The sequence below is a fragment of the Rissa tridactyla genome, chromosome 8 (genome assembly GCF_028500815.1).
Source record: "Rissa tridactyla isolate bRisTri1 chromosome 8, bRisTri1.patW.cur.20221130, whole genome shotgun sequence".
Taxonomy (NCBI): domain Eukaryota; kingdom Metazoa; phylum Chordata; class Aves; order Charadriiformes; family Laridae; genus Rissa; species Rissa tridactyla.
The window spans coordinates 6,970,305-6,992,724 of NC_071473.1; the positions used below are offsets into that span (position 1 = coordinate 6,970,305).

Here is a 22,420-nt window from a genome sequence, read left to right on the forward strand (position 1 = left end):
TTCTTTCTTTTGGGGCTGCTTTTTTTTTTTTTCCTATTTTTGTTCTTCCCCTTCTGTCCTCCTAAATTTGGTCTAAAAGAAAGAGGAGTAAATAAACATTTTGGAAAGCTCTTCCTGGCTTATGCAGGAAAGGGCCCAGGGCACAGAAACCACAACGCTTTGGGTTTTCAAACCAAAAATGAGGTTAGAAATGGAAACTTTGTTTAACTGAGACTGGGATGAAAACTTCATTTCACTCTTGGCAGCAAAGCTGGATCTCCATCGTCCTCTTGCTCTGGCACTTCCCCCATTTAACCTGGTGCCCCAAAGGCATTTCTGCAGCTCTGGCAGCGCGGGGCACCTTGCCATGGTCCTCTGAGCAAGCAGATGTGGCCATGCCACTGCCCCAGTGCTCTTGGGAGCTTGCTTAGAAACACTTCCCTGAGGAAACGCCAGCAGCGTGCTGGGGAGTAGATGGACCCCAGGTGCTCACCTGAGTTTTCAGATATTCTCCCAGCACCTACTGACCTGGCGGAAAATAACACCTTCCAGGTTTCTGGGCTTTTTAGCAATCTGAGATAGACATGAAGAAGGGAAGAAGTCATAAAATGTCTATGTCCCCGCCCCAGCCCACCCCAGTGGTGTGAAATACAGACACACAGAAGACATCATCACAGCTCGGCATCATCTTGTTAAAACTTTATTTCCAGAGGTCTTGTGCAGAAAGATACAACGTGATGCCTGTCCCTGAGCCTCTGTGGGAGTTTTTCTAGGGGCATTTCCAAATGATTCCTGACCCTACGGCACCCCCTGTGCCGGGACCACAGTGCAGGGGAGTGAGCAGTCGGGAGTCCCACCATCCGTGGTCCCCGGTAGTGCCAAGGATGCTTCCCGGGCAGCATCACGGGGTCCCACCAGGTCAGACCCCCCCCAGCCCATGCCTGAGCCCAGCAGCAGCCCGAGTTGGGGTCTGCAGGCTGATACCAATGACTACAAAAGACACTGCAAAGGGACTTTGAGCTTAGATTTCCCTAAGAGCCCACTGCCTGTTACTAGGGAAAGCGCTCCCAAATAAGCTCCACCAAAGCACCTACAATAAAGAGGCAAAGTTTCTTCAGTAGTCCTCAGCTCTTGGTGACGTGGCACAAGAGCCTCTGCCAAGGTGCGAGCTGACACCTTCAGAAAATCAGATGATTTTTCTTAAATCTCCTTTTTTAATTAGGGGATGAGGCAGCGATGACAAAGGCGGTTTCCCCTCTGGATAGACGGGAGAAACACATGTTGCACTAGCACGTGATGGGATCCGCATCCAGCCAGAGAAGGGAACCCACCCAACCCTGGGGAGCGAAACATCACGGTGGAGAACTGCTCGGTGAGCACGCTGAATTTCAAGCAATCGCTGCTCGAGCAATGCCCACCCTTCCCGCACCCCAGCCCTTCCCTTGCACACCAACTCGTTTCTCCGGCAGAAACCCCCATGACACTGAGCAGACCCACACCCCCGGACAGCACGGGTGGGACGTGGGCACTGTGTCCCTCACGCCGCAGGTGACCGGGGAACATCTCGATGCAGATCCTGGCAGAGCCACCGGCCCAGCTGCCGTCCTGCACCGAGCAGCTTCGGTCGGAAGCGCATCACTCCGCTGGGGCTCTTGAAAGCGGCAGAAACGACCCAAAACGCTGCCGTGGTGGACATTAGCCTGCGCTTGTGCTCAGAGCAAGAGCTGGGAGATTTCATCCCGGGCACCTTCCCCCTTCCGACCCAAAGCCGCTTTTATTGTCTTGATCTAATGAAGTGCAGACTTCACCTGGACAGACCCATAAGTGGCTCCTCTCGGAGGCAATGAATACAAATACTTGACCTCATGAGCTGCGGGGCAGCAATTAGTTTAAGCAGGGGGTTTGTGTAACACTTCAAAAGTCTTAATCCGTGCGGTCAGCCCTGGCACGGTATTTGCCAGAACCTATTGAGTAGTCTTAATGAGTCTGCAAAGCAAGCTTTCAATACATTTTGGGTCGCTTCAGATGCTTTAAATGGCATAGTCTATATGGTATTGTGCGGCTTTAGAAAGGCCCGGGCTTTAAAAAAGTATGGCTCCCTTTCACAGGGCAGACAGAAACCATCTTTAGAGCCGGGACCCTTAACGTTTTGCATATCAATATGGCTGGGGCTGAATGCAGTCACTCAGCTGAGAAATAGGATCACTATCAGCGTTTCCAGGCTTTCACAGGCACTTGGGAAACTTTAAAGCCCTTCGTGGAGAATAATTTGGTCGAATGTCGTGGCTGGAAACAAAACCTAAACAAGCAGAGTGCAGTCCATCATGCGGAGCTGCCAGCCAGGCTGACAACAGGCTCCAGCCGCTCCGACATCCCACCCCAGCGGGTCGGTGGCCGGGGCACTTGCAGTCCTGGGGGGACACAGCCGAGGGGACCCCGCACCGAGCCCGGGGTGCTGAGTCCCTCCCGGCAATGGCCGCATCGCTCGGAGGGCTCTGGGATCTTAACCAGCAGGCCAGATTTCGTCTCTTCTTACTATTCTTTTACAATATCCCAGTTTAATACCAGCCACAAAGCTCACAGGTTCTGGCACCACACCAGTGGCATCTGCATCCATCCCTGCCACCGCTCACACGTCGACACCACGATGTCCGCTCCCTGCGCGGAAACAGGCAACTGGTTGCATTGAACTACGACATCGCATTAAGCCCGTTCTCGCGCATGTCACTTGTCTCATCAGTGACCAAACAAGCCCAGAGGCTGAACGGGACAAACATGCTGAACCTCAGCTACAGCCCAGAGCATCGGGACAGAAAATACATGTCACCTCCAAGAGGCACAAAGGAGGTGCCAGCGCCCAGGACATGGGAGCAGGGAGAGCTGTGCAGCAATATGCTGGTGCAAAGACACCCCGCTGCTGGGAGGAAAGGTATGCATCCTGCTGTGCATCGCAGGAGAAGCGGTACCCACCACCACCATCACCCCCGGACAGCAGCAGAGAGGAAGGGAGGCGATGGCACGCCCGGCAGGACACGCCTGGTGGGATAGTCAGCTTTGGATGCAAGAAACCGCAGCCAAAGCATATTTGCAAACAATGCGAGGCCTGAGGGCCCTTGAAAACACATAATTAGCTCATTAAAGAGACAAATACAAGTCACTAATAAGTATTAGAGGTTAATTAAATGTTTCCCCCATCTTTTAATTAAGGGAAAACTAGTTAATTCAGATTAAACTAATTTCTGCAGCCTCCCATGATGGCCCTCTATGGTTGCAAATTTGAAAATCTATTGAGATTATTGAACTGAAAGGTCAGAGTTTGGGGCTTTTGTTTGCTCTGCCTGGGTGAGTTCAGGGGGTGTGGGGATTTTCATCCTAAGGGTTAGAAATGCCCTGCTTTATCATCTGGGTTACTCAAAGAACATAAGAAGGTATATGATACGCAACTCCCTCTCCCTAACCCTGGACCTGGCATTTAGTCAAAACTACTGCCATCAATCATTTTTTCTTAACTAGGACATTCCTGCAGACTATTTTCTAGCTGCGAAATTTCCCCCATGCTTGGGGTCTGCTGCTCAGCCGGCCTCATCCACCGCCTGACGGCAGCCCCTGCCTGTGCTCAGCACCCGAATTTGCTTTAGCAAACACCCACTGGCTGCACGCCCCAGTGGCCAACTGGTTTCCACAGCTTTTATTGTGGATGGCAGAGCTGTCGCCCCCACGCACCCGCCCACACCCACGCACCCACCCACGCACTCAACGCTCCCACTCGCCAGCGAGAACGGTCACAGTTAATATAGATTAGCAAGATTTATATGGAAGAATATTTAATCTGGTCGGGGAGGGGAGAGGGGTCATCTGTGGTTTTATTTCTTAAATATTTCTCTCTACTCCAGAAGGGTCCGTTTCTCGCTGGAAAAGGTCTGATATAAATTAAAACAAAGGGAGGAGGTTGCTGGTGGGGTGGCCATGGGCATCCCTGGACCATGGCAGCCACGGGCATCCCTGGACCGCAGTCCTGGCCCTGCACGCTGCTGGGCAGACCAGGTCCCAGCACGGCAGCGTGCCCTGTGGATGGCTCAGTCCCACCCAAAGTCCTGCCCTGTCATCTGATAAAACTTCATGTTGAAGGGTCTGTAAAACTCCCGCAGGCGCTGGATCACCTGCCCGTCGATTTTGGGGTGCGGCCGCCCCTTGGATTTCCCCAGGCAGCGGGGCTTGCTGCCACCCTCCGGCTTCTTCAGGCAGGGAAAGCCCTTGGTCTCATTAAAATAGAAATGTTTGTCCGTCACCACCCTCTTGAGACCCAGAAAGTCCTGGACACGGCCCATTTCCCCGGCTGGGTCGCTGACGAGCCTCTCCCCGCTGACAAAGAGGAATTTGGAGAGGGGGAAGTACTGCAGCCAGTTGTCCAGGTGCTTGGCGTAGATCCCAATCCTCACCGCGCTCCAGCTCGTGTCGATCAGTCCCGTGCTGATGTTTTTGAAGGCCAGGGCCTGGAAGCTGGGGATGGTGGGGTTTTTGGAGAGTGTCTGCGTGTAGTCCGAGATGGCGCGGGTGACAGGGTTGCGCACCACCACGATCAGCTTTGTGTCCCGAGACATGTTGTAGATGCGCCGGGGAGCCTCCTTGGTGACGAAGTAGCTGGGGGTCTTCTCCATCGTGATCTGTCCCTCCAGCGTCCGCGGCATCAGGCTCCTAGGGGGAGAAAGGGACGCAGTCAGGGCTCAAGGCACAGCTGCTCTGACCTGATGCCGCAACAGGGATGAGCGGGAGCAAACCCCAAAAGCCAGCCCGAAATGCCAACAGGCTCCCCATCTGTGACTGCTTCTCTCCTTCCCCTCCTGCCAGCCAGGGACACTGTCTTGTCACACCCCACCGGTCACCTCCTCGTCTTCAAAAGCCCTCCTAGGAGCCCCCCTGCCCAGGTCTCTCCTTTTTGCTCATCTCAGCCTACGCTTCATCCGCCCAGGGTGTGTGTCCAGGAAGGGACTCCCTGTCACTGGGAAGGGACTCCCTGTCACCCTGCCCCGCCAGCAGCACCATCCAGAGGGCACTTGCAGGCTGTCAGTCCCCCTTGGAGGTCCCCCACAACCTACTTCCCAGCCCTGGAAATTCCTCCTACTCCCTCCTCCTGCCTCCAGAGAGTTTCAGTGGTGGCCACGCGCATCTCAACATGTATGTTTTGGGACGGGGCTGGTTTTCATCCCAGCCTCTAGACCCATGACACGTCCTGGATGTGTCCACTCGCCATGTAGGGCTGCAAAGAGGAAAGAGGTCAATCTCATCACGGGGGTGTGCACCCACGGGGTTAAACCAAAGCGGCGGCTAAGGATGGAGATGCCTGAGGATGGAGATGCCCACCAAGGCTCCCACCTCCTCTGCCTCCAGACAACAAGCAGTTAAGGCCAGAAAAAGACAGTTTCCTTTTCAGGAAAAAAAAAAAAAAAAAAAAAAAAAGGCAGAAAACCTCTCAGGGCCCAGCCATTGTGCTTGGTAAAATTCACTGCCCTGATTGTTCCCTTGTGCACTTTAATGAGGCATTAATTGCCGGAGAAATTACCCAGGCATGTCACCCTATGAGGAGAGCCAGGGGCTGAAGAATGTATCTCCCCTGCCACCAGCACAGGCACCTGCCCCAGAGCCCCTCATGTCCCCCAGAGCCCCTCACATCCCCCTTCTTGGGGATGGGCACGTCCCCTCAGGCCATCCTGGTGGCAGCTCACAGGTCCCTGTGGGCACAGCACCAGCGTGGCTCCCCGTCACACAATGCCACCCCGAGCTGCTGCTGCTCCCCATGGTTTCCCTTGCTGGCAGGTGATGCAGATGTGCCAGGGGACCAGCAGCTCTTGCTGCTGCATCCCAGCCGCGTCCCACCAGCTCACTCCCATGGCACCTCACACAGGAGCCCTCACCAACGGACCCCACATGGACACAGAGACGGAGCGCACTTTTCCTGGGGCTCATCTGGGATTGAAACGGCTTCATTTCCTTTGTGCTGTCACAAGCTGTGGTCCCCATTCCCTCCGTCATGCTCAGGGTGACACGCACCGTCCCCTTCCCCAGCCACGTAAGCCAGAGGAGTCTCTTGCTGAAAGCCCTGGGCTGGACTCATCCTGCTCGGAGCACAGCAGCATCCTGCTCCAGTGCCGGGGGCTCAGCCCTGCTGCCCACCCCACCTGGGTGCCCGTCCTTGCACTGCGTCTGTCCCAACAGGAGACTGCTTTCCCGCAGGGAGGGGACACAAGGATTCCAGAGGCTTGCTTAATACTTTGGGAAGTGACCAAACCATTTCCATAGTTCTTCTGAAATAAAACCTACAGGTCTGTGTGCACACAGAAATACACATACAGAACGAGCACTTCCTTTGCTCCCACCTAGACTTTTCTTAGCAGATGGCAGAGCACTTAACCCAGCCGGCAAGTGCTGGTTTACAAGGGGAAACTGAGGCACCAAGCAACAACATGTGTAGCAGCTGTTGTGTAGACGCCTACATCCAGCCAGCCAACAAACACCCACCATCCTGACACAAAATCACTTGTATGGGTCACCAAACACATGGGGATCCAACCCGAGCTGCTCCATGCCCAGAGACATCCCAGGATGAGCTCCAGGGCTCAGGAAGTCTCTTGAAAAAAGTACCAATAGCCAAATATTAACTGTGACACGGGATAAAATAAAGCAGAAACATCAAATCTGAGACATTTCACTTAACCAAAAGGAGAGAGTCGGGACTGGACAGCCTCTTTCCTACAAGGACTTTCCATTTTGCCTGAACTTGGAAGAATTCTGGTTTTAAAACTCAAGGTTCCTCCTGGGGTGTCCATGCACCCCTGGGGCTGCTTCACCCCGGGTCCCCTGGGGCTCGCTGGGAAGGAGAGGAGCTTCCCCTGCCTGTCCCGTACGTCTCTCCTCTCTCATCCAGGCAGGAGAAGGATTTTTTAACATTGCTTGTCTGAAGCCAAGCCGACCCACGCCAGGACGGGGAGAGCTCCAAAGCCCTGCTCAGGGGATCCCTGCGGGAATGCTGGCAGAGCAGGAGGATGAAGATGGACCTTCCTGCTGGGCTGCAGCCAGATCCTGCAGCGGGGCTGGCTCTTGGCAGCAGCGCTTTGGGACAGGACAGGGTGTTTTAGGGATCCCCATCCCTGCCCGGGGGAGCGGGGTCCCCACGGCGAGAGGGGACGAGCCACGCAGCAGCCGGGGCTGTGCTGTGGGGAAGGCAGGGCTCTGCCCAGCAGCATCTGTTCCTTATGTAATGGGAAAAGGCTTGAGGTTTTTTGGGTTGGTGTTTTTTTGGTTTTTTTTTTTTTTTTTTTTCCCCTGGACGTAGGAAAGAACACTTTATTAAAAGCATTTGCGAGCAATGCTGGGCCCCGCACAACTCCCTCCCCCAAACAAGAGGCAAAAGCCACTTGTGGTTCCCCCCCCCCCCGCCCTTTTTTTTTTTTCTGGACAGTGCCAGCATTTTCAAAGCCACTTCTTGTCCCCAGCCTGGCAGCAGCGGTGCCCAGGCAGGGGGGTGCCCTTCGGGGGTACCTGTATCCTGGGGGCAGTGATGGGCACCTCCCCCAAACTTTTCAGCACCTTCCCCCCCCTGCCCTAAATAACCGCGCTCACTGGAGGGGCTGACTGCTGGCATTCCCGTTGGGAAGCGCCCTCCCAAACCAGCCTCAGGCCCTTGCACCCCACACCCCAATTCCTTCCCTCCTGTCAGGCAAAAACCAACCTCCCACCTCCGAACGCCGCCGTTAGCACACCTCCAACCTGCTGCTCCCCCCTCCAAACCAGCCAGCAAAGCACATTTAACTCTAATTATGTCCTGAAACCCGCCATAGGGTTTGCCAGGCTGCTTCATGCAGCTTCTCCGGGCGACTTGTTGAAGCATTTCTGCAGCGCTTCCCCAGATGCCACCGGGATTCCTGCACAGCAAAACGGCTCCTTCCTTGTGCTCTTCACCCGCCCAAACCCTCTCTCAGTAAACACGGGCTCAAGACCTAAAACAGTTCCTCTCCTCGATGGGCAATAAAATGTTTATTATCAAACAGCGAACACTTGGGATGACGTGATCCGCGAGCCTGGAGAGCCCACGTTAAACCAAAACACTGCTTTTCTCAGCCTGCGCTCCCCAAACTGGCACCAAGCTGACCCGAGCTCAGGAATTCATGGTTGTGCTCAGCTTTCAGAAAACCCGATGGTTTGGGTTTGCTGCAGTTGCCGTCGCGATGTTCCCGAGGACATAAACCAGAGAGGAAACCCGTGAGCTACGCCTGTAACAGTGCTGCTCTCCGGGAGAACTGATGCGCTGACCACGAAGAACGACGTGAGTTTGGATGCCCTCAGCAAAGGCTTTGCTAAAACATTTTAATAAAAGCCTTTTTACTCCCCCTCTTTCTTTTTGCAGAGGGACAGCAAGGGCCAGGCTGAGCCCCATGGTGCCAAGGCCATCCCTAAGGGGTCTGTGGGACAGAGGGACCCCCAGGACCCCACTCACCACAGGCAGCCCAGGAGACCCTCACCCAGCAGTCCCAGCACCTTCCCCGCACTCATCCTGCCGACCAAGGGCTTCTCAGCACACAGGAACCGCACCGGCTTTAATTAAAGCCACCCACACCATCCTAGGCTTAATTGAAGTTTAATTAAAATAGAATTTTTAATAAAAGCCCATGTTGGGGCAGGGATTCCCAACTCTGTTTGCACAGGTACTGCTGGAGCAACAGCAGGCAGCTCCTGTGCGACGGGGCGCACAGACCTTCCCCTGCCAGCATGGCCACGTTCTTGGTCCCCCCACTGGGGACAGCAACGGGGCAGCGACATCCCATGCAAAACCCCTCCGAGGCTGGTCCATCTGAGCCAAAAGCTCTGCAAGAGAGCACTGAGGCAGACCCTCGGACAGGCTCCAACACACGTACAGCTTTGTTTCCGATGGGAATGGAAGACACATGACCCCCCGTGGGCTGGAGGCCACTGGCTGGGCTTTAAACCCTCGATCCCGCACTTGGTTAATGGGGAGCCACCTCCACCCAGGTGGTGGAGGACCTGGGTCCCAACCTCATCCCTGGACCACGTCAGGAACAGCAGCCTCCGAGCAAATTGTGCAACACCTCCTCTTCCTCAGCAGCTCCATCACTCCCAGCTACTTGCAAGATAATTACGCTATTTCACGTTTTCATTAACTCCCTAATACTTTCCCCTATATTACCCCAGTTAATTATTGATAACCCCTGTCTCCCTCCAGATCTGGCTTAAACTGGCAAAGAGCAGACCGGGCTTCTATTGTGCTCCACTTTAGTGCAAGCACTGGAAACTTTAATTAAATTTACAGTTAATTCTTATTGACCTTAAGAAAACGCCTTGGGAATGCTAAGCGTTGCCTACAAGTAGGCGACACTGCAATGAGGGGGCACCTCGGCAGCCTTGTAGACAATTTGTATTTCAAGAGAAGACTGTGTGCCCAGGAGAAGAAATAAAACTCTTTTTACCTTTCTATTAAGCTGATAAATTAGCTAGCAAAACAACTGGCATTTGAGAGGCACCAGAAATGGGATTTCCTACGTAGAAATAGTCAACGTGTTAGGCTGTTAATGCTTAAATAAAATACAAAAATCATGGAGAGGGGTGGAAAACGCCACCATCAACTTCAGAGCCTCCCAGGAGCCGTTTTGCTCATTGTCTCACCAAATTTTCCTTTCCACCCACCCCAGTTACCCATCCCCATCCTCCTCTCACCCCCCGAGCCGTGGTACCCGCTCGCTCGGGGGCTGCGGGATCGCTGCGGTACCACCCCGTACCCAGCAGCCGGCCGCGACCCGGGGCTGCCGTTACCAGTCACCGAGGGGCTGAGCCGACAAACTCACGTCTGTAACATCCCCTAATTGCTCTCAGGACGCCCGAGGTGCATTTCCAAGGGCTGCTGGACCTCTCTGGGATCTTCCCTCTATTACAGTCAATGGGAAATTGCAGATTAGGGCTGTGCTCCCGGGGGGCCCTCGTTTAGATTAATTACCTCCTCTGTTGAGGTAGCAAGGTGCAATAACTTACAGCCCCGATAAAAATGCAGAAAACTGCATTAAGTACAGATTAACAGCCATAGCAGGCAAGTAATCAAAGCAGACTTCAAAAAACTGGGCCGACATAACTTTCCAGGGTTAATTGGCTCATGATTCCTTGACTCCAGGATGATTTTGTTGCAGACGAAAGAGAACTCCTCCCAGCACCCAGCTGAGAGCATAAAGTAATGGATGCGCCCGTTGGAGGACAACCTCGCTGATAAATAAGTCTCCAGCCCGAGAGCATCCCTATGTTAGTACCCACGCCATCTGCTCAAACGGCAGCTCCACTCGCGGGTCAGGCTCTGCCCACAAATTCATCCCCCCAAAAAATGCCAGGCAGCATCTTTAGCACAGACACAGGCCCAACCTGTGCCAGGAACGTGAAAAGGGAGGCCCCCGAAACCCCAGATAAACCGCAGACATGGGTGATAGGTGCAGTCTGGATCAGGGCCCGTAGGTTCTATGTTATCACCAAAAGTGGGAGAGAAAAAGGGGGGAAAAAAAAGCCCCTCTCCATTATTATTAAAAAAACAAGCCCTCACAAAAAAAAAGCCCCCGACAAAAGCAAGTGAAAGGCAAGGGGATTTCTGCCGGAGGGGATGTGGTTGAGAGCTTTCTGCAAGGCCAAAGAAAGTGACTCTTTCAAGGCGATAAGATGGGCGACGGGATGACGTGGGGGACAAAACCGGCCGGGACAGCCCAGCTTAGCGTCGGTGACGGCTCCCTCGCCCGCCCCAGCCCAGCCTTGTCTGGGCAGGGGGCACCCAGTGGGGTCCGGCTGCGGTTCCAGGGGACCTCCTCTCTCAAAGGCAGGGTGACAGGCTGCCCGGCACCGGGCTCAATGGGGGACAGAACCTTTTTTGTGTAAATGTAAAACAGTTTGGAACCAGGAGAGGGGGACAAGGCTTGGGACAGATTTATCCTCTCCCAGCAGACACCCGGTACCACCCGGATCTGCATATGAATCGCCCCAACAGGCTTATCTCACCCGGCGGGACAAGGCTGCCTTTGTGGCCGCACAGCGGCTATGAAGTTGTTAAACTGGAACCAGTTATGCAGACTTTAAGATACCAGACCTTCTCCTTCAAGGCAGCTAAAATAGCAGCACCTTTGCCGGGAAGCAAAGGGCGAGAAAGGAGAAAGGGGGGGTGGGACGTCAGGAGGGACGGATCCAGCCTTGTGTCCCTGCTCCCGGCTCTGCCAAGGAGACCCTGGCTGTCAGGGGACATGCTGGACCCCCCGTTCCCCAAAGCGGGGTGGGGGGCACGCGTGGGTAGCTGTGCTTAACCCCCACCCCTGTCCCCTCCATCACCTTCTCTTCCTGGAAGAAGCACCGGGGCATCTGTTGAACCTCAGTGCAAGGCACGGAAGGCTGAACTCACCATCAAGCCGCCCGGGAGCAAATTAGGCCATGTTCCTTTTTATTCCTAATTACTGTGATCTTCCCCATCTCCTTCCCCTGCTGCCCCTTTGGAGGAGGCAGAGGGTCCTGCCAGCACCTCCCCAGCAGGCAGAACCCCCCGGGCGCTTTCCATCCCAGGCCTGCCTCCATTATTTTTGATTCTTTCACCAATTCAAAAACGTGCAAATGAGGCCACGGCTTCCCAATCAGGCCTGGCCAGGAGCTAATTGGCTTTAAGCAGGGAAACCTGAATATGCTAATGATGGCAGTAACGAGCCTGTGATGCGCCTGGAAGGGGAGCCAAGCCCTCGGCTCAACGATCGGCTGACTCTGAGACACGTCAATTAACAACAAGGAAGATAATTTATTAATGCCCCTTTGCACCCCCCTGCCCTTTGCTCCTAATTACAGTTTGATACATGAAACATCGTGGAGGTTTGCCCAGTGCCGCTCCCAGCTGGAACATCCCTGAACAGCCCCGAGCGTCTCCTCCTGCCCCCGAGCAGCATCTCGCCCGGCCAACAGCCCAGGACCACAACTGGAGGGTCTCCAGCCGACCCTAAGGACCCCAGAGCTCTCCCAGCACCCGACCACGGGTGACGGGGTCCCCAGGCTGGGATTCAGACAGGCCAGGCTGCAGAAGAGGCTCAGAGGAGAAGGGAGATGCGATGGGATGGATGGTGCTGCCGGCCAGGGCTGCTCCCCGTGGGGTCCAGGCCCCTGCAGACCCTTCCAAGGGGCTCCGTCACCGGCTGCAGGGCCCGGCTGCTTCATCCTGGGAAGGGCACGGGATGGAAAGCAGGAGGGAGGCAGCAATAGGGTCTGTTGTGGGGCTCCGGGAAGGGCCAGCAGCCAGGGATTTCTGAGTTTGGCTTTCCGACCTATTTAGCATCAAGATCCGGGGGATGTGGAACGCTGAAAGGGGAGAAGCCCATTAGCATTTCTAATGGAGTGGCTGCTTTCACAAGTCACCCGACACCCAGTTATTAACCACGATAAGACCGAGGCCATTTAGGAAACCACGACTGCTTTGTCCATCTATCCAAACCCCCGGGCGCCCCAAGTCCCAAGCCCTGGCAGGAAGGCGAGAAAAAGGCCATTTCCCCATCAACCCCACGGGGCAGCCACAGCCCCCTGCTCCCACCCAGCCCCGCTCCCCGCCACCACCCAGCATTTGCATCGCCATCGTGCTCGTGTTTATGGCTGGGGGTTGCAATTACAGGCAGCTCAAGGCCCTGAAGGTTTTTCTTTGTATGGTTATTCCAGCGGGGTCGTTAAGGCCAAAGGGCTCCCTGTGAATGCACATAACGGCATATGATTATGAAAAGCAGAAACCAGAGTTAATAAGGGCGCAGCTCCTTCCCTGCTTGGAAGCGGCGGTGCTGAAGGAAGAGGCTGCTTGGCCTCTGTTACCATCCAGGGGATTCGGAGACAGTCCCTCTTCACCCTTCTCCACTGTGGAGCTATTAGCACCCCAAAAATGCAGAACAGCTCAACACCCCATTGATGTTTGCCACGGATCCGCCACAGCCGCCACCACGCAGGTGCCCCCCATGCCCCCTGGACAAGGCATAAAAGCCACGGCCGCCCTGGGACGCCTGTTTGCTGTTGGCGTCGTCGCCCATGTCTGCAGCGGTGAGCATCGGGCACTCCACAGCCCACGGGGACATCTGGTACCTCCAGAGGTCACCCGGAGACAGAAGAGCAGCAAGACGGTGCTGCCTGCAGCCCTCAACGGCAGGAGGGGGACCTGAAGCCAAACCAACCTCCCGTTCACAGGAGCAACGTTTCGCTTGCAACAAGCAAAGATGTATTTTGAACAACCATCCATGAAAAAGCAGCTGAACTCACTGCTTGGGTTAAAACAGGCGAGAAACAGAAAAGCTAGGTGAATCCCCCCGAACCCTACAGAAAGCGTGGGCTGACGGGAGCCCAGCCTTGCTGGGATGCTGGACTGGGGCTGTGTTAAGGTGAGGGCAGGGCTGCAGCGGGCACGCACGCCCCTCTCCATCCCTCTGGAATGAAGCGCGTCTGCACGGCAGCAATTAGAAATCCTCTTCTTGCTGCTTGCTCCCCGGTGTCCCTTTGATTCCCGAGTCCCGGCGGCCCCGGGGGCGCGGGGACAGCCTGTGGCAGGTGTCTTGCCTGTGACCCGGGTCAATCGAGGGCTCTGATCTCCAAATGACCCTTCCCAGCAGTGAATACGTACCCGCGCTCAAACAGCTTGCAGATGAAGGAGCAACAGACTGGAGATGATTTATTCAGGAATTAAAGGTTCAGTACTCCTTTTAAAGGCTGCGCCTCGGCACTGTCAGCCTTCATTGCACACAATTAAAGGGGTTAGCTGCCCCGGCCCGCCACCGCCCTCCTCCCTTCCAGGGGAATGAAATCAAATAAAACCAACCCCCCCCCCCGGCCCCCGCCAAGCCCCAGCCCCGTCCCTCCAGCGTATGGTTGGGGGCACTGCAGGACTTGCAAACTCACAGCATGAGTGGCCCCGGGAAGCTGCTCCGGCTCCATTCTGCCAGGGACCAGCTCGGCTCTGCCAGGGATGCTCCGCAGAGGCTCAGGTTTTGTCCCCGCTCGCAGGAGGGGATGCTCGGGGTCGGGGTCTCTGCTCGGCTGGTGGCGGGGGTAGCCCCGGTGCCACCCGTGCAAAGCCTGTTCCTGCAGCTGGGGCTTGGCGGGATGCTCCTGGAGCCCTGGACCGGGGGAGGGAGGCAGGGGCTGCCTGGGAGCAAGGCATGGGGCTGCTCGGGAACAAACCTCCTCTCCTCTTTATGCCTCCAGAGCAAGATCCAACCCCCCCTCTGCCAGCTCAGCACCTGCAGGCTCCGAGCAGGGAAGGCGCTGGCGGCGCTGGTGTAAACTCACACCAGCATAATTGAAACACAGCCTCAAATTTCCCCCTCACACCTGAGAGGGGAGATAAGGACAACACTTAGCATCATCCGGATTATTTTTTTCCCTTCCAAATTGTGAGAACTGATGGGGTGGTTTGGCGGCGGGAGGGGGAGCATCGCTCCCGGGCGCGAGCAGCAGGAATTCAATGAAAAGCTTCCTTCCTCTTAGAAAAGAAAAGAAATCCGCTGGCAGCAGCGGCTGCTGATAATCTCTTTCCAAGGCAGTAAATTTTCCTGCAGCTACCCCGGCAAGTAATCCGGCAGATTATTACACCTTTCAGCAGAATCAGCCTTTTAAATACGCTCTCCCTTCACCACGCATCTTGTGTTTTATGACCTGACTTGCTGTCCGAGCACAGAGAAACACAAATTATGCTCTTCTGCAACCAGAGTAGAGGCACCGGTGACAAATTTTATACCTCCGGTAACTGGGATCCTTGGGCGCTCCAATAAATAAGGAAAATTTCCTCTAAAAGCTGCAGGGGGCTGCCAGGCTGGGGGCTGTGCATCACTGCAGCCTGGGGAGGGGAAGGGACCCCCGCCATCCGCTGCTCTGGGAGAGCACCCCACTAACGCCAGCAATTGCAACGCCGTGCCGAGGAGGCACACGCCGCTCGGATGGGCATAACATGATTAACGCATACTTATATACTTCCGATGGCCAGCTATTTTTTACGGACCAGTTGTCCCCAGTCTGAGCACTCCAGGCAGGCGGCGCGCTTCTGGCAGGCCGTTCAGAGGCAAAATTTATTGCCGTTTAAAAAAAAAAAAAAAAAGAAAAAAAATCCCTGAGATCGCTACGTCTAAGGTCTTTGTTTTCAATTACAACTAAAAAAATACACATATTGGTTTTCACTAAATTATCCTCTTGCAGCAAAGGGCTGATCGTTCCCGGTTTCCCACCTAGGTGGAGGAGAGCACAGGAAGGACATGAAAAGCCCACAAAATCTCATTTTGCTCAGGTTTAAAGTTACATGGCCAGCAGAAATGGGAACCCCTCCACTTCTCGATGCCCTTGTGCTTTCTCATTTGTCTCTTAGGAACTGCTTTTTGAGCAGAGCTCTTTTCCTTTTGCCCGCCCGGGCATCGGGAAGTGCTGCTTTTGGGAGGGGACAGAAGGAAAAAAAAAAAAAAAAGAGTTACCTATAATTTTGCAGTTGCCTGCAGGGCCGTGGGCACCAGCCGTGCCGTGGAGCCGCAATATGCAAATTTGCGGCAAAATCCTCCAATATTTTGAGCGCATCCATCCCCTCGCTGCCGTGCGGTGCCACGTCCTGGGGGACAGTGGCTGCAGGTGGTCCCGGCCCACAAGCAGTGCTGGCCTGAGCTACGAGCTTTCAGCTAATTAGCTCAGACTAATTAGCCAGGGTGCAGTGCCAGTGGCAGGACCCACATGGTGATGGGTCCCTGGGACTCCTCCTCGCCTCCTTCACGGGGTGCAGGCGAGGGGTGTCTCCAGTGGCCGGGGCAGCCCTGCCAGCCCTGGGGAGGGCTCTCTGAGGAGCCCCACATGGAACACCCCAGTTCCAGCCCCGTCACAGGTGCAGGAGCAGCGGGAGCCCACGCAAGGGAGGAAGAAAGGAGGAATCCACACATGTCTGCCAGAGCGAGACCTTCCCGCTGGCCGGCGAATTGACAGCTGCTTTGATTTGATTAGCAGATGCTGACGAGGCATCGAGACAAGTCCCCAGAGCGATGAATAATTTCAGTGTATTTGTGTTTATTTGATCTCAGTATGGGGCTGGCCCCGCCACCGCACCCAGCCCCAGCCTGGACCCTCTCAGAGCGATGGGGAAGGGGCTGCCGGGCTCTCCAGATGGCCACTCTGAGGCCACCGCCGGCATGGCTGGCTGTCCCCCTCCGGCTCGTGCTCCAGGGAGGAGAGAGCCCTTTGCCATGCTCTTCTCCTTCCTCCATCCACACCTTCTGCACAGCCATCCCACTCGGCTGGCAGGTGAGGAAAGGGACCCCCTCCAGCAGCTTTTGGGGATGAGAAGAGATCCCCCCCCGCCCAGCCTCACAACTTTTAACATCACTTATTCCAACATTTTCAAGTCCTTTTTACCTTTCCTCCCCTTTTAAACAGACAAAAATGGGAACTTTGCACTTTCTGGTTGCTGGACCAGAGCTGGCATCAGAAGCCATGTGCCAGGACCACCGGCTCCTGCTGGCATCATCAAGGGTCGGATACTCGTTAGAAAGCAATTAATGCATTTTATAGTAACAAACCAGCCATAAACCTCATGGTCCGACACAGATCAACCCATCAGATGTTACCGCTGGACCAGTGTACCCAAACACTGCACCAGGTATCAGGTCTCCCCCATGAATGAGGGCGGTCGGGTGGAAAGGAGAGCTGGCCTGGGCTCCAAACTGGACAGCCAGTGGAAAATGCCACTGGCAGAAGGGATAAAGAAAAACTCCCTCCCTGGGGCATCCCCAGGATGCTCAGCTCCTTTGCCCCAGCACCGTGGTGCACGATGGCACACGGACCCAGCCAGGGCTGAAGAGAGGGGGTCTGAGTCCAGGGCGAGAGCTGAGGTTCCTCTGGTGGCTCCTCTCGGGGTGGCTTTGGGAGAAGATGACCCAGGACCATGCTCAGCAGGCGCAGCCCTTGCCATGATGCTGCTGGGGGGGTCTCCCTGCACCTCCCTGGCTGAGGACCCTGGGTCCTAATCCAGTAGGTAAATCAAGCAGTAAAATCTAGGCTCTCAGTCCCTGTTTTAAACCAAGCAAATTCAACACAAACAACTTTAATGTCATTCTCCTGCCCACAGCACCTTCCGCATCCAGTTTAAAATTGCACTGGCTAGATCTGATGACTTAAAAATCAAAGATGCTCCGAGCAAGGCGAGAGCCCGACCCCTGCCATCGCAGTAATGCCTCTCCCATCACTGTGTGCCAATTTAGCATGTGGCGAGTCCACCGGCTACGTTCCATGAAGGCTTCTGCAAAAATGCTTTCCCAATCTGGCTCTCCCCTGCTGAACAAGCACCGAGTCCTGCGCGAAGCTTCAGCTTCAAACTAACCACGAGCCGTTCTGAAACGCATCCAAAACTGTCTCGTTTCTACCTAAGAAAACATAAATCAGTCCTCGCTCATGAACTGGAGCCAGGTCTGAGGTCTGCAACGAAGCCGTGGGGATCCATCAGCACAGTTTCCAGTGACAGTTTTAAGCTCTCTTGGCCGGATCCACAAAGGTATTTGGGAACCCAACGCTCACCGAAATCACCGGTGACTGCGCACCTCAATCCCCCTGCGAACGGGATCCCCCCTTCTCCTCCGAAGGGGGAGAACTGAGGCTCTTCCCCGACTCCCCCCCAGCCTCCCTCCCAGCCTGCCGCCCCCTTGGCTTGCCGGGAGCATCCCCCCACGCTGCCCCTGCATGGGGCAACCCTGTGCCCCACAGCAACAAAACCCCCCAGCGCTGGCCACCCATCACCAGCAGCTGCTGACGGCATCAGGTTTTGAGCAGGAGGGTGCCCTGGGCTGCCTGCACCGAGAGGGGATGGTAGAGGTGACGGCGGGGGGGACATGAGCCAGCAGCACCAGTCCTGCCCTCGCTGCGTGGCGCTGCACCAGCCCAGCTCTGCTCTAAGCAAGCAGCGCCTCCAACAAACAGCCCGAAGTGATGCACGAGCTGTAGGGTTTGGCCCGAGGGAGGAAAAGCACCATATTGGTGCAATTACCTGAGTTTAGACAAACCTCGGCGGGTGCCTGGGCGGGGTTCAAGAGCTGGCAGATGAGCGGCTTCATCTGCAGCATCAGCTCTCGGCTGGCGCGCGGGGACCCTCCGTGGGGCTGCCGGGGCGCAGGGAGCAGATGTCCTGCAGGCGCACGGCCCCGGGAGCTGTTGCAGGTGTGGGGCAGCGAGCAATGTGCTGAGGCAGCAGCACCGCCATCGCAGACCCCACCCCCCGCTCCCCAGCCGCGGCCGGGCTGTGGGCAGGATGTGGCCGTCCCCATCTCCCCAGCACCGCTGTGATGCCTTTGACAGCTCGAGCGGGCCACGGCTGGGTTGCTGCCTGCCCAGCCCCAGCAGGAGGCACGGCTCCATGCTGCCTGATGGCCCGGAGCAGGCAGCGGCTCCACGGAACAGCAGGTTACCCCCAGGTTAACCCGTCCAAAGGTGATGGTTACCCCTAATTCCTTGAGACAGCTGCCTGCAAGGAGGCAGGAATGGAGCCAGGGCTACCCAGCCCTTCTCCTCGCTACCTTCCCTCGCCAAGCAGGGTGAAGGAGCCGTAACTGCATCTGAAAGGAGAGAAGTTTCGCCCTGCAGCTGGAGAACAAAGCCCAGAGGGTGCCCAACAGCCCCTGTGGAAGAGCAAACCATCCCCTTGTCTCCCCCTTCCCCGGAACGGAGGTCGCAACGGCATCCATCAGCCCGAACCCGCTGTGTGTCCCCAGTTTCTGCAGCGGTGCTGCCGTTTGTAGCCTCCCTCCCTGCCTTTGGGGGTTGACAGGAAAAACTTCAACCTAAAACCCCCTTGTCATGTGGGTGCCATCTCTGCACCTGGCTGGTCGTCCCCCCCCGCAGCACAGCTCCCGTCTCTCTGCAGAGGACGTGCTCGGGGTGCTACAGCTCACGATGGCTCCGAGCTGGAGGAGCTCGTCTGCCCTCCCAGCCTCCGTCAACAACAAAAACCAGAAATACGGTTTGTTTGGTGTTTGTCTCGGGTCGAATGCCGTCATGCTGCTCTTGTTGGGATGGAAAATGCATCCAGTTTTCCACAGAAACAAAAAAGATTCCCCATCTGTGTCAAATTTGTAATACAGCCTGGGGGAAGATGGGAAACAAATTTAGCTCTTTTTTTTTTTTTTTTTTTTTGCTATCAGAAAAAGCCCCATTTCCTGGCAAAGAGCAAAGCCGAGCTTTGCCCCAGAGCACGGCAGTGGCGCGAGCCACCACCGCTCATGCAGCCCGAGCTGCTCTGTGCCATCCTATCCCGTGGCATCCGCCGAAACGCCGGCAGGAGTCGGGCAAAGGGAATTGGGAGAGGAGCCCCGACACGCAGCTCGTGGCCCCGGAGTGGCTGCCAAATGGTTCTTCTCCCTGACAACCTGCTCAGCCACCTCCATGCGTGTGCAGGACTTTCCTCCCCAATCTGCAGCCCATCACATGGGAGCTAATAACTGTTTCCTCTGCAGATAAGGGAGAAGCCTCAGAAATCCAGCCAAGCCCGGACAACAAGGCTTGGGGATGCTGGGGATGCTGCTGGGCGCCCAGCGGGGCAGCAGCCTGTTCCCCCCTCTCCTTCCCCTCGCACTGTGGTTCAGCTGGTCCCCAGGCGAAGGAAATCCCCCACCGAGGAGGGAGACGTGGGTGGATTACGCATTTTGCTGCAAAAAATTAAAAAAAAAAAAAAAGAAAAAGCTGTTTCTCCAGCTCTAGAGAAACAGGCCGTGGAGGCATCGGGAAGGCTCAGAGGATCCAGGGGGTTTCTCCAGCCCCGTGCCCAGGCTGAGCTGTTGGCAGGTCCCAGCTCCCCAGCGCCTGGGCTGGATGAGTCCCAGGTGCCCGGTCGGAGGTGGAGGGGCTCCATCCGCAGGTCCCTCGCCCCAGCATCAGTGCTCCCTTCCTCCCTCCCTCCATCACGAACAACTGGGAATTCTCTAACAAAACATTTCTTCACTGGAAAAGCATTGGTTTGTGGCAACCGGAGCTGTTTGTGGGAAAAGGACTGGATTTTGATTATTTTTAGCCTGGCTTCCTAAGGAAATGTGGCTTAAGCAATCACACGGTCTGTCTGCCCGTCCGCCCAGCTGTCTGCCTGTCTTCCCCCAGCCACGTCTGATCCCACCGGCCGATTCCAGCCGGATTTGATGGAGGACAAGGATCAAAAATAGGAATTTTGCACATTTCCATGAAAAGCTGCGGCTGAGCGGAAGCCGGGGCCCTGACCGCTGCCCTTGGCTCAGAGCAAGGCAACTCCAGCACAGCCCAAAACCCAGCAGCCCTGTCCACACCAGCTTTGCCGAGCTTCAGGCCCCCCAGGTCCCGCTCAGTACCTGGGTATTTGGGTGGCCACTGTTGCGGAGGAAAGAGAAATAAGCTCCTCGCAACTAAAATTCATTTGAGGAAATTGGAAAGACTCTAAATAATAGAATCATAGAATGGTTCAGGTTGGAAGGGACCTTAAAGACCATCTAGTTCCAACTCCCCTGCCCCGGGCAGGGACACCTCCCACCACACCAGGGTGCTCCAAGCCCCATCCAGCCTGGTCTTGAACACCTCCAGGGATGGGGCAGCCACAGCTTCTCTGGGCAACCTGTTCCAGTGTCTCACCACCCTCACAGTCAAGAGTTTCTTCCTAATATCTAATCTAAATCTCCCCTCTTTCAGTTTAAAACCGTTACCCCTCGTCCTATCGCTCCACTCCCTGATAACGAGTCCCTCCCCATCTCTCCTATAGGCCCTCTTTAGGTACTGGAAGGGGCTCTAAGGTCTCCCCGGAGCCTTCTCTTCTCCAGGCTGACCAACCCCAACTCTCTCAGCCTGTCCTCATAGCAGGGGTGCTCCATCCCTCTGCCCACCACACCGGGCAGAACTGCACTCGCAAGCAGGAAAGTCCTCCCTGGAGCCAGGGACCAGCCTCTGCCAGGTCTTGGGCATCAGTTAATAACAGCAGCCAGCCCAGATGTCCTGAGGGTCACAGTCCTGACCCCAGGGTAACACCAGCCTGCTGCTGGCTTATCCCAAATCTGCCTTTTTCATAAGGACAAAAAGGAGCAAACATCCTGGCATGCCCCAGCCCCACGATGTTAGCGTGTCTCGCTGCCATGGCACCTCTTCCCGATGAGGGGAAGCCCCTCGGGTCGGGCAAAAAGCTGGCTCCGCAGCAGGCAGGGCAGCGCAGGAGGGACTCGCCAGCCCTGGCAAAGTGGGACAGAGGAGCCGCAACAAAGGAAGGGCATTTCTGCAAAGCCCCAGCCTCGGAGCTTCGGGAAGAGGAATTCAAAGGCTACATTATTCACTCCCAAGTTATTATGTGTCGTCGTATATATTCAAGACGGTCTTAAGCCCTCAGAAGCTGGTGGCCAGCAGAGCAGCAGAGGTTGAAGCGTAGAGGCTGGCAGAAGCAGAAAGTTGCTCTTCACTTTGCCCCTGTAGAGGTGGGGAGTAAATCTTGCACCGCCTTTTCCACTGATGCAGCGACCATAATATGTACTTAATTTAATTTGTGCTGTTTCCAGTCATCAACTTTTATGCGCTTCCAGGAAGCGGCAATAGGTTGATTTTCATTTCTACATTTGAAAATTGGGAAGTCAACCACCAGCCAAGATGGTGTTCCCCTGAGAGCTGGGCCAGCTCTGCCGGCTGTGCCACCATGCTGCCACCTCCACGGCTTGAGGCCAAGCCCCTCAGGTGCTGCCCAGCCCTCGGTGGCGGAGCGAGGGGCACCCAGACCTCCAGCCCCCCTTCCCGACGAGCCTCTCCTGGCTCACAGCATCAGAGACCGCAGGGCTGCTCTCCCAGACCTGCCGGGATGTCCCTGCCATCCCACCGGTGTTTGCCGAGGCGGCCGGACCGCACGAGGTTCTGCCCTGTAGGGATGCTCGGGGCTCCATCGAGCTGCCCTGTAGAGCCGGATGGGACCCTGCCTTGCTTTTACAAGAGCTGGAGACCACCACGTCTCCACCGAGACCACCAAGGCGGGGCAGGAGGAAATGCTTGTCTGCCCTCAAGCTGCGTTTTGCGGCGGGAGCAGGAGCCTCGGGCTGTAAACGCCGGCAGCTCCCAGCCGCTGCTCCTCCAAAAGCCACCAGCCCCCAAGCGCCGCTGCCCCTCATCCCTGGGGATTGATTTAGGGCAAGATGCACAGGCAGCCCCACAGCAGCCAACCCTCTGATGTGGGCTCTCTCACGTCTCCTAACATGGGTGAGCTCATACGGAGGCTGCCTGTGTGGATTCTCTGGTGTCTAACAACACGGCTGTGCTCCAGGTGCAGCCCCTCCTGGGGGGTCAACTCCCCGGGACAGGACTGGAGGGGCATGGGCACTAATGGGGTGCCCCATGCATGTTCCCCCCTGCCTTCAACTGCTTATTCACAGCTTATAGGTTTTACCCCTAAATTTATCAGCAG

The 22,420-nt window shown here is 55.9% G+C and overlaps 1 protein-coding gene across 1 annotated transcript in view; it reads right to left on the reverse strand.

Annotated features, from left to right (window-relative positions):
* Positions 1–4,055: 4,055 nt before the first annotated feature.
* HS3ST6 (heparan sulfate-glucosamine 3-sulfotransferase 6) overlaps positions 4,056–22,420 on the reverse strand; it is a 39,840-nt gene continuing 21,475 nt past the window's right edge. Inside the window, exon 2 of the mRNA XM_054212075.1 lies at positions 4,056–4,674. Within this exon, the coding sequence (XP_054068050.1) occupies positions 4,056–4,674 (619 nt within the window). The remainder of the gene's footprint in view (positions 4,675–22,420) is intronic.